The 15,061-nt window shown below is 37.7% G+C and overlaps 2 protein-coding genes across 2 annotated transcripts; one reads left to right on the top strand and one right to left on the bottom strand.

Annotated features, from left to right (window-relative positions):
- Positions 1–3,664: 3,664 nt before the first annotated feature.
- On the top strand, positions 3,665–4,542 carry LOC120778916 (serine protease 1-like). Its single transcript, XM_040110962.1, has 2 exons — positions 3,665–3,921; positions 3,984–4,542. Exons 1-2 carry the CDS (start codon positions 3,665–3,667, stop codon positions 4,540–4,542), a joined length of 816 nt encoding a protein of 271 aa, XP_039966896.1.
- Positions 4,543–6,222: 1,680 nt separating this feature from the next.
- On the bottom strand, positions 6,223–14,457 carry LOC120776968 (transmembrane protease serine 9-like). The gene is made up of 4 exons (XM_040108060.1): positions 14,201–14,457; positions 13,589–14,135; positions 6,880–7,130; positions 6,223–6,817 (listed from the first exon to the last, which is right to left on the bottom strand). The coding sequence occupies exons 1-4, from the start codon at positions 14,455–14,457 to the stop codon at positions 6,259–6,261; spliced, it is 1,614 nt and encodes a 537-aa protein (XP_039963994.1). The 3' UTR covers positions 6,223–6,258.
- Positions 14,458–15,061: the final 604 nt, after the last annotated feature.

The following is a 15,061-nucleotide window of genomic DNA, read 5'->3' as shown; positions in this document are numbered from 1 at the left end:
GTGTTACCCATAAGTCAGTCGATTCGACTAACAACCAAACAGATTAGGGCTACTAATATCTCTTCGGCTCTGTATTCACGTATCACCATGAACTATACTTCATAATAATGATTTTAACTAATTTAAGATGAATTTAACGATTTTGTTTTTCCTTCAAGAAACCAGCGTAGATAAATTCGCATTTTATTGAAAAAAATTATTAAAAATTAGTACTCGTGCTAGTTTATTCAGAGCTGCATACTAGTATAAGAAAATTTACCGCAGGAAATTTTCTTGACGATTTCTTAAGCGTTTTTTTATTTGAAGTTTTTACATTTATTGAGAGCTGGAAACTATCCTTAAAGGGACTAACATCACAAAAAAACCAATCGCTGAGTACTTCGTCAAAGAGCTTACCAAACTGGCTTATGGAAGTAACAGAAATATTACAATGGACAATTGGTCTACTTCCAGCTAACTATCGTTGGAACATTGTATGCTAATACAAGGGAATTCGCGAATGAATTCGACAAATTAAAGTTTATCGAGGTAAATAGTTAGATGGGATAAAATTGAATTAGAGCAGAGAACGTATAAGCCTTTATGTAGATTGATCACCCAATTCGTTGTCGTAGAAACATTCCCTCTAAATTTTAGAAATGCTGCCTGCCTGGACTGACACCTTGGCTAGATAAAATTTTGGGTTCGTTCCAATGACGTCGACCCAACTGCCATGGGTCATCTCGGGACTTCCGACTTTCTCTGATTTAATTTTATGAGGTATCTTAAGCGAGGGGATTTCTCGTGCAAAAAATAACATATCTAAGCTTGATAATCGATCTTGAAATTTCTGTTTTTTACAGTTTTCGCTGGTATCATCATATATGTATGTGAACGTTAACTTGTGCTGAAAAAATTTCAGTTTGACATCTCAAAAACTGAGGGACTAGTTCGCGAATATACAGACAGAGAGGAACATGTCTAAATCAACTCATCTCGTCCCACTGATCATTAAAAAGCCTTTGGCACGTAACGTTCTAAGTAGGCTTCCTTGGTTTCTGTTGACCCAAGCGGTTGCAGCAAACGCAATTTAGCGCTTTCATACTTTGAGTATCACTGTGAACAGTTTTAAAGGCACTGGTAAGAGTTATGTAGGAAATAGCTCAATCCTCATCCTATAAGTATGCAATTTGAAGTCGCATTAATTGCTTTTCTGTACCAAATGGTTAGCATAATGGTATGGGTGAAGAATGGCTGATCAAATGCGCATATGAAAACTCTCGTGTGCTGGTATGAAGTTCTATGGGAATCTACACATGCATTGGGAATTATAAAGACAAACCTGGTAAGAAAATTCAAGGTTTTTGATTCAGATGATGCTTTGATCATTATTCACCGACTGATAAGGAAGTAGTTGAGCCACTTTTCCGATAGTGACACACCTGTACACCTTGGTTAGAATCAGGATATAAACTATATCATATATTGAAATACGATTTTTTTTTATGTTTCGTTCGTAATATCTTGTGAGGTAAATAATTTCTGATAATTAATTTCTGGAGTGATTTTTAAAAACACATTGTAATATAGGAACTCAGTCCTTCCTGAAATTGCTATTGAACATGGATTTCGTATTCAACGGCTGTAATTCTAGAGCAGAAGTTAAAATGAGCGAACGCGAGGAAAAAGTGTCGCATATTTAATGGCTCCGCCGCTTGGGAGAACCCTTTTCTCGTATCAAGCGATTTTGACTTTAGAAAAGGGATAGCAGATGCCTCTTATTCAGTCAAGTGGGAAGGTTGAGATATTTATATTTATTTTATATTTGGGAAACATCAAAAATCATTTTTTAACATTGCAGATATGACTGTCTATTGCACTCTTCTGTCTGGTATTGGGTGGAGAGATGTTTATTTACAGGTCAGGTACATATTAATTCTTCAAGAGCACTTTCTATTATTTTGTCATTAGGGAATCGAGATTTCTAATCTCCACTGTGGTCGCTGGTTTGAAGTCGGCTAATGATGCACTCTCTTTTAATTAGTTCTTTTGAGATTCGAAGAAGTTCGGGGTTGCCGCTTCGCCCTTTCTAGCTAGCGTAGAAGTGAGCTTAGCTGTTGGCTTACTATATAAGTTACAGCTTCAGTTGATCTTTTTGGCATGATTTTGGTGTTTACCTTTTCTATTCACTTTTCTAAGTCGTCAGTTTTTGCGAAACCTTTTGTCGATTTTTGACGATCGGACGATCTCGGCTTCTTCGGCGTCACTGTTTGGCTTTTCCATTACGTATACATACGGCGGATCGGGTTTCTGCAGCACTGGTGGCGGGTTGTTTAAATGCGGTGGCCTGGGACTACTCAGTCGGTTGATTGTTGCTTTCAACTATAGGCTGCGGTTGCTTCTCTGACATCATACCTTTGGCTTTATTTGGCTAATATTGAAAATCTCTTCCAGCTTCACTGCTACGTTTTTTACGGCAACTGCTTAATTTTTGAACAGGTGATCAACACTTTTCGTGAAACTCTACATCTGCCACTCGCATTTTATGCACGAACTTACTTATTCACAAGCCACAAATAATACAAATGGTAAACAAAATAGTTATGTCAATAAAACTGTTATACTCTGTGGCAAGATGTTACGAGTGTATAAAAAAGAAGAACAAAATACCCGCAAATTTATGAATGAAATCCGCTTTACTGGAATAATGTGTACCGAGTAGTAAGTTATAGGGTTCTAAATAACACTCCTATTTATAGATTATTTTGATTTACTGTTTGTATTCAAATAAACTGTTATCGATCTGTCAAAAGGTGAATGCTTGTTGCTTTAAACTGCTTAATCATTTGAGTAGTTGCTCCATGTTATCGATACTCTTGGAAGGGTACATACCAGTTAATTACCAAAATTTATTCTGATAACAAAAGAGTTAAGAAGGGCTGAATTCAGGTGCACCCGAATATTATATGCATTGTAGAGTAATGGTATAGGATGGAATTTAAGAGGGAGATTATGAGCAGAATATGGCAAATATAAATGTAAATATAAATATAAAATAGGTCAAGTTGTTAGAGAGATATGCTTGAGATGGGTGCTATGCTTATTACAATCTTTTGAACCGATCCACACCAAAAATGCTCTCTTATCACTCATTTAATTGTTTCTTAGATCGAATCGTTTGGCAGTTTTAACACTTTGAATAGCATCAAATATGACCATTACATTTTTATTGCTATTTCGCAAATACAACCATTTTCTAAAGTGACCCACCATATCAAGGTGTGATAAAACAAACGACTTTTAACCTTTAAGCTGTGGCAAATCTAATTTTGAATAAATAAAGGGACCAGCATGAAAATCTCACTTAATCGAATGTGTTTCAAAATCTGCAAGAAAAAACAATAAATTCATGTCTTTACAGGGCAAAGAGAGGCAATTGATTATAAAATACAATAATCATAAAAAGTTCAAAGCGTTGTTAGCTTTGCAGCTATACAACCACTTAACTTTGATTTATAGCCACCGAGAAAATAGAGTAATCGTTCTAATCAAAATTTGCCTATCACGATTGACGCGTAATCTTAACTGATGCAAATGGCTTTAGCATTTCCGCTGCACCGACTTATAAAAGACTCCACTAAAAGCATTGAAACCATAGTATTTTCTCTACACTGAACCAATCAACATGAAGTTTCTAGTTGTCTTCGCACTTCTTGTGGCTGCAGCCTCTGCAACTCCGGTCTACCAAAAAACAGCTTTTATCGAGGACTTACCAGAGTCTCCAGTTTTGGGTGGACGCATTACCAATGGTGACTACGCATGGGATGGTTTGGTTCCCTATCAAGCTGGTTTACTTATATCGAAGAATTCAGGCAATTACTGGTGTGGTGGTTCCTTGATTGGCTCAAATTGGATTCTGACTGCCGCTCACTGCACAGATGAGTAAGTTACAGCTTTTGATAATGAAAATTTCCAATTGCAAATATTAATTTTTATCCTTATAGGGCTCACACCATCACCGTCTACTTGGGTAGCGTTGTACGTTCCAATGGCAACCAATATGCAACCACCATCCACTCCCAGGATATCCACCAGCACCCCAATTACAACTCTAATACTCTGGATAACGACGTCACTCTCGTGTGGATCCACTCTGTTTCCTTCTCTGGCAACATTCAAGCCATCAGACTGCCATCTTTCAACCAATACAGCAACTATGAGGGTCAATGGGCTACCGCATCTGGCTGGGGTGGCACTTCGGGCAACAACCAAGACCATTTGCAATACGTCAGTGTTCAGGTGATCTCCAACAGTGAATGCGCTAGCGTCTATGGCAGTAGCACTGTAACCGATAACACCATCTGTGTTTCCACAAACGGCGGACGTTCGACTTGCGGTGGTGACTCTGGTGGCCCATTGGCTGTGGACAACAACCAAGTGTTGATTGGTGTGACTTCATTCGTTGCTGCCGCCGGTTGCACCGCTGGTCTGCCATCTGGTTTCCAACGTGTCAGCCGCCATTTGGACTGGATCCGTGGTGTCACCGGTATTGCATACTACTAAATTCTATGACATATTGCGAAGATACTAAATAAAATTTTCCAGCAGAAAACGATAAAATTATGTCTTTTCTTTATATCTCCAGGGTTTTCAAAATAATTGGCTAATCATAATGAAAGTAAATGGATATGAGTTTTTTATGTTGTATTGTTCCAAAAATGTATATAATCGGTCCACTCATAACTTGTACACATAGGTAAGAGTGCAAAAAATTCATTTACTTGTATATTTAAAAATATCAGTGCACTTACTCCTCAGTCTCCACAGAAGACACAGCTCTTTTAGTCCCTTGAATTAAACTGTTCTGATGACATAAAAGAAACGAAGAGAACTAAAGAAAGGGGAAAGGAATTTCATCAAAAAACTTGGAACTTGGAACGTCTTCGATGACCCCTGTGTCTGATAATTCCTATCTATCCAGAAAGAAACCAAACTCAGGAAGAGTAAAACCCAATGAAATATAAACATAAACGTTCGTATGACGAGCTGAGTTGATATAGGCACGTCAGTCTGTCCGTATGACTGTCTGTATATACGTGAACCAGTACCTCAATTTTTGATATTGATATATCGATCTTTTGCACTTGTCTTATTTCTTGCCAAGAGGCTGCTCATTTGTCAGAGCCGTCGATTTCGGACAAGTGTACCATATATATACATAGCTTTCATACGAACGAAATTGCGGGGATTCCAAGAATTTAAACTCTCAACGTTTCAGTACTTCTTTCAACCCAAAATTAGTTTCTACCTAAATAATTCAAAGCAAGTAAGTAGCATAAAATACTTAGTTTATACCACTTTGTCGATAAATCAAGTGGGTTCACAATTTTCATCATAATATTTGAGTGGAAAATGTTTTAACTATTGTCATAAGTATTTCTGGTATGCCCCAAACGGATTCTTGTTATTATTAGTAATTTTGTCAGATAATACCTTTGCCTTTGCATTGAGTTACAAAATGGTTCTGTTTGTCCAGTTATCCAGAATAACTGATGTTTTGGGTTGAATTGTATGAGCAGCTTATGTGGACTTAGGGAGTGTAAATTTTTTAGGATTTCTAGTTGCTTTATTAAAAGAAATTTTATGTTTAATTATCGGTAAGCTATAATTTGAACTATGTGACGGATATTATGCATTATTAGCCTTCAGAAGCTGGTGAATTTATTTTCGGCATGGTTAACTAGGAATGCTCTACTCTTCCTGAGATTGTTTCCTTTCCGGATAAAATGAAATTATCGCTAAATAAAACTAGCTTTGAGCTTTACTTAGCTTAGCTTTATTGGGTACAGAGGTCACCAGAAACTTTCCAAGTGATATTAGCTCAAGGTTCAACTGGCTGTGTTATGTGTTGGGATAACATTTTTTGGAAGTGTTTTCCGATGCCTTTCTGAAGGTAACATATATATATATATGTATATATACATACATATTTAATTTATGATATTTTCTTGATGATTAACATCTTGTGTCTATTATGGAGGCTGAATTTAGCTTTTGAAATGTAAATGAGTTTCTTGCACTCTGATCTAAATGTATGGAGTTATGAAAGAACCGATTATATAAATTTTTTGAACAATTCTACTTAAAGACTCAATCACATTTGCTTTCACTATGATTATCCAATTATTGTGAAAACCCTGGAGATATAAAGAAAAGACATAATTTTATCGTTTTCTGCTGGAAAATTTTATTTAGTATCTTCGCAATATGTCATCGAATTTAGTAGTATGCAATACCGGTGACACCACGGATCCAGTCCAAATGGCGGCTGACACGTTGGAAACCAGATGGCAGACCAGCGGTGCAACCGGCGGCAGCAACGAATGAAGTCACACCAATCAACACTTGGTTGTTGTCCACAGCCAATGGGCCACCAGAGTCACCACCGCAAGTCGAACGTCCGCCGTTTGTGGAAACACAGATGGTGTTGTCAGTGACAGTGCTGCTGCCATAGACGCTAGCGCATTCGCTGTTGGAAATAACCTGAACACTGACGTATTGCAAATGGTCTTGGTTGTTGCCCGAAGTGCCACCCCAGCCAGATGCGGTAGCCCATTGACCCTCATAGTTGCTGTATTGGTTGAAAGATGGCAGTCTGATGGCTTGAATGTTGCCAGAGAAGGAAACAGAGTGGATCCACACGAGAGTGACGTCGTTATCCAGAGTATTAGAGTTGTAATTGGGGTGCTGGTGGATATCCTGGGAGTGGATGGTGGTTGCATATTGGTTGCCATTGGAACGTACAACGCTACCCAAGTAGACGGTGATGGTGTGAGCCCTATAAGGATAAAAATTAATATTTGCAATTGGAAATTTTCATTATCAAAAGCTGTAACTTACTCATCTGTGCAGTGAGCGGCAGTCAGAATCCAATTTGAGCCAATCAAGGAACCACCACACCAGTAATTGCCTGAATTCTTCGATATAAGTAAACCTGCTTGATAGGGAACCAAACCATCCCATGCGTAGTCACCATTTGTGATGCGTCCACCCAAAACTGGAGACTCTGGTAAGTCCTCGATGAAAGCGGTCTTTTCGTAAACCGGAGTTGCAGAGGCTGCAGCCACAAGGAGTGCTAAGACAACTAGAAACTTCATGTTAATTGGTTCAGTGTAGTGAAAATACTATGGTTTCAATGCTTTTAGTGGAGTCTTTTATAAGTCGGTGCAACGGAAATGCTAAAGCCATTTGCATCAGTTAAGATTACGCGTCAATCATGATAGGCAAATTTTGATTAGAACGATTACTCTATTTTCTCGGTGGCTATAAATCAAAGTTAAGTGGTTGTATAGCTGCAAAGCTAACAACGCTTTGAACTTTTTATGATTATTGTATTTTATAATCAATTGCCTCTCTTTGCCCTGTAAAGACATGAATTTATTGTTTTTTCTTGCGGATTTTGAGACACATTCGAATAAGTGAGATTTTCATGCTGGTCCCTTTATTTATTCAAAATTAGATTTGCCACAGCTTAAAGGTTAAAAGTCGTTTGTTTTAGCACACCTTGAAAAAGGTGGTCACTTTAGAAAATGGTTGTATTTGCGAAATAGCAATAAAAATGTAATGGTCATATTTGATGCTATTCAAAGTGTTAAAACTGCCAAACGATTCGATCTAAGAAACAATTAAATGAGTGATAAGAGAGCATTTTTGGTGTGGATTGGTTCAAAAGGTTGTAATAAGCACAGCACCCATCTCAAGCATATCTCTCTAACAACTTGGCCTATTTTATATTTATATTTGCCATATTCTGCTCATAATCTCCCTCTTAAATTCCATCCTATACCATTATTCTACAATACATATAATATTCGGGTGCACCTGAATTCAGCCCTTCTTAACTCTTTTGTTATCAGAATAAATTTTGGTAATTAACTGGTATGTACCCTCCCAAGAGTATCGATAACATGGAGCAACTACTCAAATGATTAAGCTGTTTAAAGCAACAAACATTCACCTTTCGACAGATCGATAACAATTTATTTGAACACAAACATTAAATCAAAATAATCTATAAATAGGAGTGTTATTTACAACCCTATAACTTACTACTCGGTACACATTATTCCAGCAAGGCGGATTTCATTCATAAATTTGCGGGTATTTTGTGTTTTGCGAGCATCCGCGAAAGGTTATTTCATAGTAAAATAGTGTTGTCCACTTAACTATTTTGTTTTACGGCTAAATGTTATCGAGATGGATCTAGAGTTATGAAGAGTGGTTCAAGTAGTGGTACTTTTTTGAATAGCCTTTCTTTAACAGATCACGCGTGTCATATTATTTTTGATCAGTATTGTTTGGCATTTTACCATGGAAAGACTTACGTCTGAACAACATTTACTAATCGTTCAACTGCATTACGCGTTCGTTATTGGATAATATTTGACCGAATACATTACATCCAGCACGCAATGAAGAAAATATAGCAGACGTAGCTAAGAAAGTACACGATGACCGTGGAAAGTCGATTCAGGCGCCGTTTTGATCAGCGATGAGGCCCATTTAAAGCTCTATGGGTATGTAAACAAGCAAAGTTGCAGTATTTGGGACAAAGAGCAACCTGAGGAGATTCAAGAACTATTATTTCATCTAGAAAAAATAAAGTTTTGGGGTTTTCTTCAAAATTGATGCCGGTGAAAACGTAACCGTGAATGGCGATCGTTAACACGCCATGATTACTTACTATTTGATGCCTGAAATTGAAGCTTGTGATCTCGGCGACATTTGATTTCAACAAGACGGCGCCACTTCGCCGCACATCGCATCAATGAATGGATTTATTGACAGAACGCTTCGGGGAGCAGATAATTTCACATTTTGGGCTAGTCGATTGGCCACCAAGATCTCATGGTATCACACCGTTAGATTTTTTTACGTGGAAAATTCCGTTTCGATTAAGGCTTTGGAGCAAAACATCACGCGTGTCATTCGAGTCATCGAAAATTGGACTCAACGGATGGACCATCTGAGACATAGCCGCGGCCAACATTTGATAGAGATAATGTTCAAAAATTAAAGTTTTCAAAATGTTCTTTCGAATGATAATAAAAATTCCTCATTAAACTTGAAGTTTCTTTATTTTTTCTTTAAAAAAGTAGGGAACCTCGAAATGTATCACCCTATATATGCACATTAGTATATCAATGCATTCCATTTACATTTTTTTGTATGGCAAAATTTTTTTTTTAATTAATAAATATATTTAAAAATTATGCTCAGCCTCAAAAATGCAACACCTAATTAATTAGAAAATTATTGATTGCGGCCTGAAGGCTTGAATTCGGGATTGCCTCAATTATCAATTCATTCCAATGTCAAGATTTTGTTTTGTACAACTCTTGCTTGACATAACCCCGTAAAAAAGTTGGGTGCAGTCAGTTAAGGTGACCTTGTAAGCCAGCGAAAAGTGGAGTTTCCTGTTTTCAAAATGGGCGTCATGAGAGATAAACAGGCAATTTATCAAGTTATCTTCTTCGTTCACTTCAATAATTGTTTGGCAAAATTCCGAACTCCGAGTCGAAACCTTTGGATTTACCTGAATTGACAATGCAACAGCCGCGATTGTTTCTTAAAATCCATAGGGATCTTGATGGTACAGTCTTCTTGCGAAAATTCCAGATTCGACAAACGTCTTTACTAACCTCATAATGGACCATTTACTTGGGAAACTGCCGCCAAAATACCGCCTGAATTTCCCATGGACGGAATTGACGGACTGCAAAGCAGGGTACCGCTGCAATTAAGGAATGCTATCTGGAGGGGAATAGATGCTTGGAATAAGCATCAACAACCTCTAAGGGGCTGCTTCGAGGGAATATCTATCAATGAGATGGAGGCAACAGGACGACGGAGGACGCCACATCGAAAATAAAAATATCCCCAATTGTGTGCATTTGTACATATGCACGGAGAGAACTACACTGTGCTCGGGCACTTTAGGATTAGAGACCAGTGAAATTCTGATTAAGGTATACTGAAAAAATTAAATTTGTATCACAGCCGTCTTTGTGCCATTAAAATCCTGGCAAGTCTTCAAGTACGTTCAAAGCCCATCCCCATTAAATTGGCAGTATGGGTTCAGTTGAGAGAACTCCTAATTAGCTCCTGGCTAACTCTTTACTCAAACTCCCATGAGGACTTGTGTTAACCCTTGCATAACCTACTGCATGTGCAGACAACCACGGTCCCTTAGCGACTTGAGGCGGAGACGCAATAGAAAAATGAATACACAAAATCAAAACAAAACAAGAACAAAGAAAAAGGACTTGATTCCGATCGTTTAGTTTGTATGACAGCTATATGCTATACGGATCCGAAGTGAACAATTTCTTCAAGATTGCATTATTGCTTTAGGCAATACATCATGCCAAATTTCTTGAAGATATCTGTTCAAATGAAAAAACTTTCCATACAAGCACTGTATCCGATCGTTCAGTTTGTACAGCAGATATTCGCTATAGTGGTCCAATCTAAACAATTTCTTCGGAGATTACATTATTACTTTAAGCACTAACTTTTGCCAAACTTCATAATTATGTACTTTAAATTGAAAAAATTGTCCATGCAAGAACTTAATTCCTATCATTGAGCTCGTATGGAAGCTATATGTTGCAGCTGTCCGAAATTGGCGGCTCTAACAAAGGACAAGTGCAAAATTTCAGATCGATATAGCAAACACAGAAGGACTAGTTTTTTTTTTTTTGTGTTTTATTGAAACGTAACAAGATATGGTTTTACATTTCATTCGAATTGCAACTAGTGACAAATGTACTAACAAGCAATATTTTTCATAACATATACGGTAAAACAATAAAAGCTCTAGTAAGAACCTTTTTCAAAAATAAACTTTGTATTAAAACTAAATATTATATTTGTTATTTGTTTAGAAGGTCATGGAACTTTGTTCTTTTCAATCTGCGCCTGCTATTTCTAGCCTCTCCTAGTTGTCGGGCTTCAGCGTTTATGTGGTTTTGCAACCTTGTGGCATGTTTCGATGCCGTTTCGCGAATGACTTCCCGAACCATTTTTATGTGAAGATCACGATGTAGATCTGAGTTTCGTATGTACCACGGGGCATTTACAATTTTTCGCAGGACCTTATTTTGGAATCTTTGCACCATTTCGATGTATAACGGTGCAGTGCATCCCCATAGCTGAATTCCGTATGTCCAAATGGGCTTTAACGTTTGATTGTAGACTAAAATTTTATTTGAGGTTGTTAGAGGTGATTTCTTGCCGATTAACCAATTTATTTTGTTGTGTTTTAGTTTTAGTTCTGCAACTTTTCTTTGTATATGTTCCTTCCACTTTAACTTTGCATCCAGCGTCAAACCAAGATATTTCGCCGAGGTGGAGTACGGAATTACTTCATTCCCAATATATAAGGGGATATACGTATCAGTTTTGTTAGTAAAGTTTGTATGTATTGACTTCAACTCGTTGAGAGTAATATTCCATTTTTGTGTCCATTCTACAATTAGGTTTATTGAAGACTGCATTCTGTTCGACGACTCTACTACATTTTTACCAGTAGTAATGATGCAGGTATCATCTGCAAATGTGGCGATTGTGCTGTTTGGCGGCGTAGGCATGTCGCTAGTAAACAAAATGTATAAGAGTGGTCCCAGGACGCTTCCTTGGGGTACTCCTGTTTTTATTGGCTGTAACGCACTATATGATTGTCCCTGCTTGCTTCTGAAGTAGCGGTTGCTAAGGTAAGAGGCAAGTATCTCAGTAAGATGCTGTGGGAAGAGAAGTCTTAATTTATGAAGTAAGCCCTGGTGCCATACTCTGTCAAACGCCTGAGATACATCAAGAAAAACAGCTGTGCAGATTTGCTTTTTTTCCATCGCATCCTCAATTATATCTGTTATTCGATGAACTTGATCGATTGTAGAATGTTGCGATCTAAATCCAAACTGATGAATTGGTATAAGGTCCTTTTCTTCAATTATGTTCTGAAGCCTTTTTATAATTATAACTTCAAGTAATTTTGACAAAATAGGCAACAGTGAGATTGGACGATATGATGATGCTTCCTGTGCACTTTTCCCGGGTTTTTGTACCATAATGATTTCAGATACCTTCCATGGCAATGGAACGTACATATCTGAGATTTAAGCAAGCGTTTATTATCGATGTAAGTTTTTCTAATGCTTTCCGTGTTAGATTTTTCAGTACCTCAGCTGTCACCAAGTCGAAACCGGGCGCTTTTCTTGGTTTAAATCTACTTTTAATTATATTTTCCACTTCTTTAATTGTTGCTGGTTGGATTTCGTCTACGCATTGCGATCCTTCCATCTGAGGTAAAGTTCCTTGGAACAGAATAGGACTAAACGTTTTAGCGAGTTTCTCTGAAAAAACTTCCGCTTTTTCTTCGTCGCTTTTGCCCCAGGATCCCTTTGGCTTTCTGAGGGGTGCATTTGACAACATTGGTTTTCCAGCATTTTTTACTGCTTTCCAAAGGGAATAATCGGATTGTTTGTTTGGCGTTAGTTTCTCAATATAATTAGAAATATTTTGATTCGTGAATAACTTTATTTTAGTACTGAGAAGCTTGGTTAAATTGTTCAGTTCTGTTTTATATTGGGAAAATCGCGTGATTTGCCATTTTTTGCGTAGTTTTCTCTTTTTCTTTATGAGATCTAAAATGTCCGATGGATACTTAATATAAAAGTTTTTTTGTTTAGGAATAGGAGTACTTTTCCAAGCCGATTCCTGAATAGCTTTCGTAAATGTATGAACTTCATCTTCTAAGATATCTTGGGTTGTTATATTTGCTTCAAAATCAATATTTTTGTCGAGCATCACTTTGAAATACTCCCAATCCGTATGTCTATTAGAAATATAAGGCGGTATGTCTATTTCCTTTATTTGGCCATTTAGGATTAGATATACTGGCGAGTGGTCCGAATTTAAGTCCAACCCATTTTCAATAGTAATGAATGTCTTGGATGAAGGACTAGTTGACGTACATATATACCGACAGATGGACAAATGGGCATGACTATATCAACTCAGCTCGTCGAACTGATCCTTCATGTGTATACTTTATAGGGTTCAATTATTTTTGAGTTTGCTTTCTTTCTGGATAGATGGGAATTATCACTATAAAAATTAGCTTTGAGCTTAACTTAACTTAGCTAGTTATACTAGCTCTTGGTTAAAATTTCTGATGAAATTCCCTTCGCTTTTTTTTTGAGTTCTCTTCGCTCCTTATATACATATAAGTATATCATCAGAACAGATTATTTCAGGGGAGAAAAAGAGCTTGTTTCTGCTGTGGAGACTGAGGGGTGAGTGCATATATCTTTTTATCTATAAATGAGTTTCGTGCACTCTGATATATGTGTGCGAGTTATGAGTGGACCGATTATATAAGTTTTTGGAACAATACAACATAAAAAACTCATTCCCATTTACTTTCATTATGATTAGCCAATTATTTTGAAAACCCTGGAGATATAAAGAAAAGACATAATTTTATCGTTTTCTGCTGGAAAATTTTATTTAGTATCTTCGCAATATGTTATCGAATTTAGTAGTATGCAATACCGGTGACACCACGGATCCAGTCCAAATGGCGGCTGACACGTTGGAAACCAGATGGCAGACCAGCGGTGCAACCGGCGGCAGCAACGAATGAAGTCACACCAATCAACACTTGGTTGTTGTCCACAGCCAATGGGCCACCAGAGTCACCACCGCAAGTCGAACGTCCGCCGTTTGTGGAAACACAGATGGTGTTGTCAGTGACAGTGCTGCTGCCATAGACGCTAGCGCATTCGCTGTTGGAGATCACCTGAACACTGACGTATTGCAAATGGTCTTGGTTGTTGCCCGAAGTGCCACCCCAGCCAGATGCGGTAGCCCATTGACCCTCATAGTTGCTGTATTGGTTGAAAGATGGCAGTCTGATGGCTTGAATGTTGCCAGAGAAGGAAACAGAGTGGATCCACACGAGAGTGACGTCGTTATCCAGAGTATTAGAGTTGTAATTGGGGTGCTGGTGGATATCCTGGGAGTGGATGGTGGTTGCATATTGGTTGCCATTGGAACGTACAACGCTACCCAAGTAGACGGTGATGGTGTGAGCCCTATAAGGATAAAAATTAATATTTGTAATTGGAAATTTTCACTTTTATCAAAAGCTGTAACTTACTCATCTGTGCAGTGAGCGGCAGTCAGAATCCAATTTGAGCCAATCAAGGAACCACCACACCAGTAATTGCCTGAATTCTTCGATATAAGTAAACCAGCTTGATAGGGAACCAAACCATCCCATGCGTAGTCACCATTGGTGATGCGTCCACCCAAAACTGGAGACTCTGGTAAGTCCTCGATGAAAGCGGTCTTTTCGTAAACCGGAGTTGCAGAGGCTGCAGCCAATGCGAGAGCTAAAACAATAAGCAACTTCATGTTGATTGGTTCAGTGTAGTGAAAGTACTATGGTTTCAATGGCTCCAGCGGCGCCTTTTATGAGTCAGTGCAACGGAAATGCTAAAGCCATTTGCATCAGTTAAGATTACGCGTCAATCATGATAGGCAAATTTTGATTAGAACGATAACTCCGTTCTTTTGATGGCTATAAATCAAAGGTAAAAGGTATAGCTGCACAGAAAACAATGCTATGAACCTTTTATGGTTATTCGATTTTATAATCAATGACTTTTCTTTTCGCTGTAATGACATGAATATATTCTTTTTTTCTTGCAGATTTCAGACATATTGAAATGAAAGAGATTTTTTGTAGTTCCTTGCTTTATTCACTTGCAAAAGGATCTTATTCTAAAGAACATTAAATTCTCTAACTCGGTTACCATTTAAGCTCTTAGAATTGGATTTTATGGTTTGATCAGGTCTCTCGAATTTTCCACGCGTTTATAACTCTTAAAAGCTGCGATTGCATCTGAGTCTAGCATTTTCTTATTTATTTACATTTGCAATATATTCTAAGTTGGTAATTGAATGCGATGTCACCTCTTCAAAATGTCCGTAAAAATTTCAAAACATGGATCTAACT

The sequence above is a fragment of the Bactrocera tryoni genome, chromosome 5 (genome assembly GCF_016617805.1).
Source record: "Bactrocera tryoni isolate S06 chromosome 5, CSIRO_BtryS06_freeze2, whole genome shotgun sequence".
NCBI classification, from domain to species: Eukaryota; Metazoa; Arthropoda; class Insecta; order Diptera; family Tephritidae; genus Bactrocera; species Bactrocera tryoni.
The sequence above is the reverse complement of the archived record's forward strand: the minus strand, read 5'-3'. Positions and strand labels throughout refer to the sequence as shown.

What these genes read in the sequence shown, in the direction of transcription:
- LOC120776968 (XM_040108060.1), bottom strand. Translation starts at nt 14,457, where the DNA reads ATGAAGTTGCTTATTGTTTTAGCTCTCGCATTGGCTGCAGCCTCTGCA. An exon ending in GCCGCTCACTGCACAGATGA is followed by an intron (nt 14,136 to 14,200) that starts GTAAGTTACAGC and finishes TTATCCTTATAG; the next exon opens with GGCTCACACCATCACCGTCT. An exon ending in GCCGCTCACTGCACAGATGA is followed by an intron (nt 6,818 to 6,879) that starts GTAAGTTACAGC and finishes TTATCCTTATAG; the next exon opens with GGCTCACACCATCACCGTCT.
- LOC120778916 (XM_040110962.1), top strand. Translation starts at nt 3,665, where the DNA reads ATGAAGTTTCTAGTTGTCTTCGCACTTCTTGTGGCTGCAGCCTCTGCA. An exon ending in GCCGCTCACTGCACAGATGA is followed by an intron (nt 3,922 to 3,983) that starts GTAAGTTACAGC and finishes TTATCCTTATAG; the next exon opens with GGCTCACACCATCACCGTCT.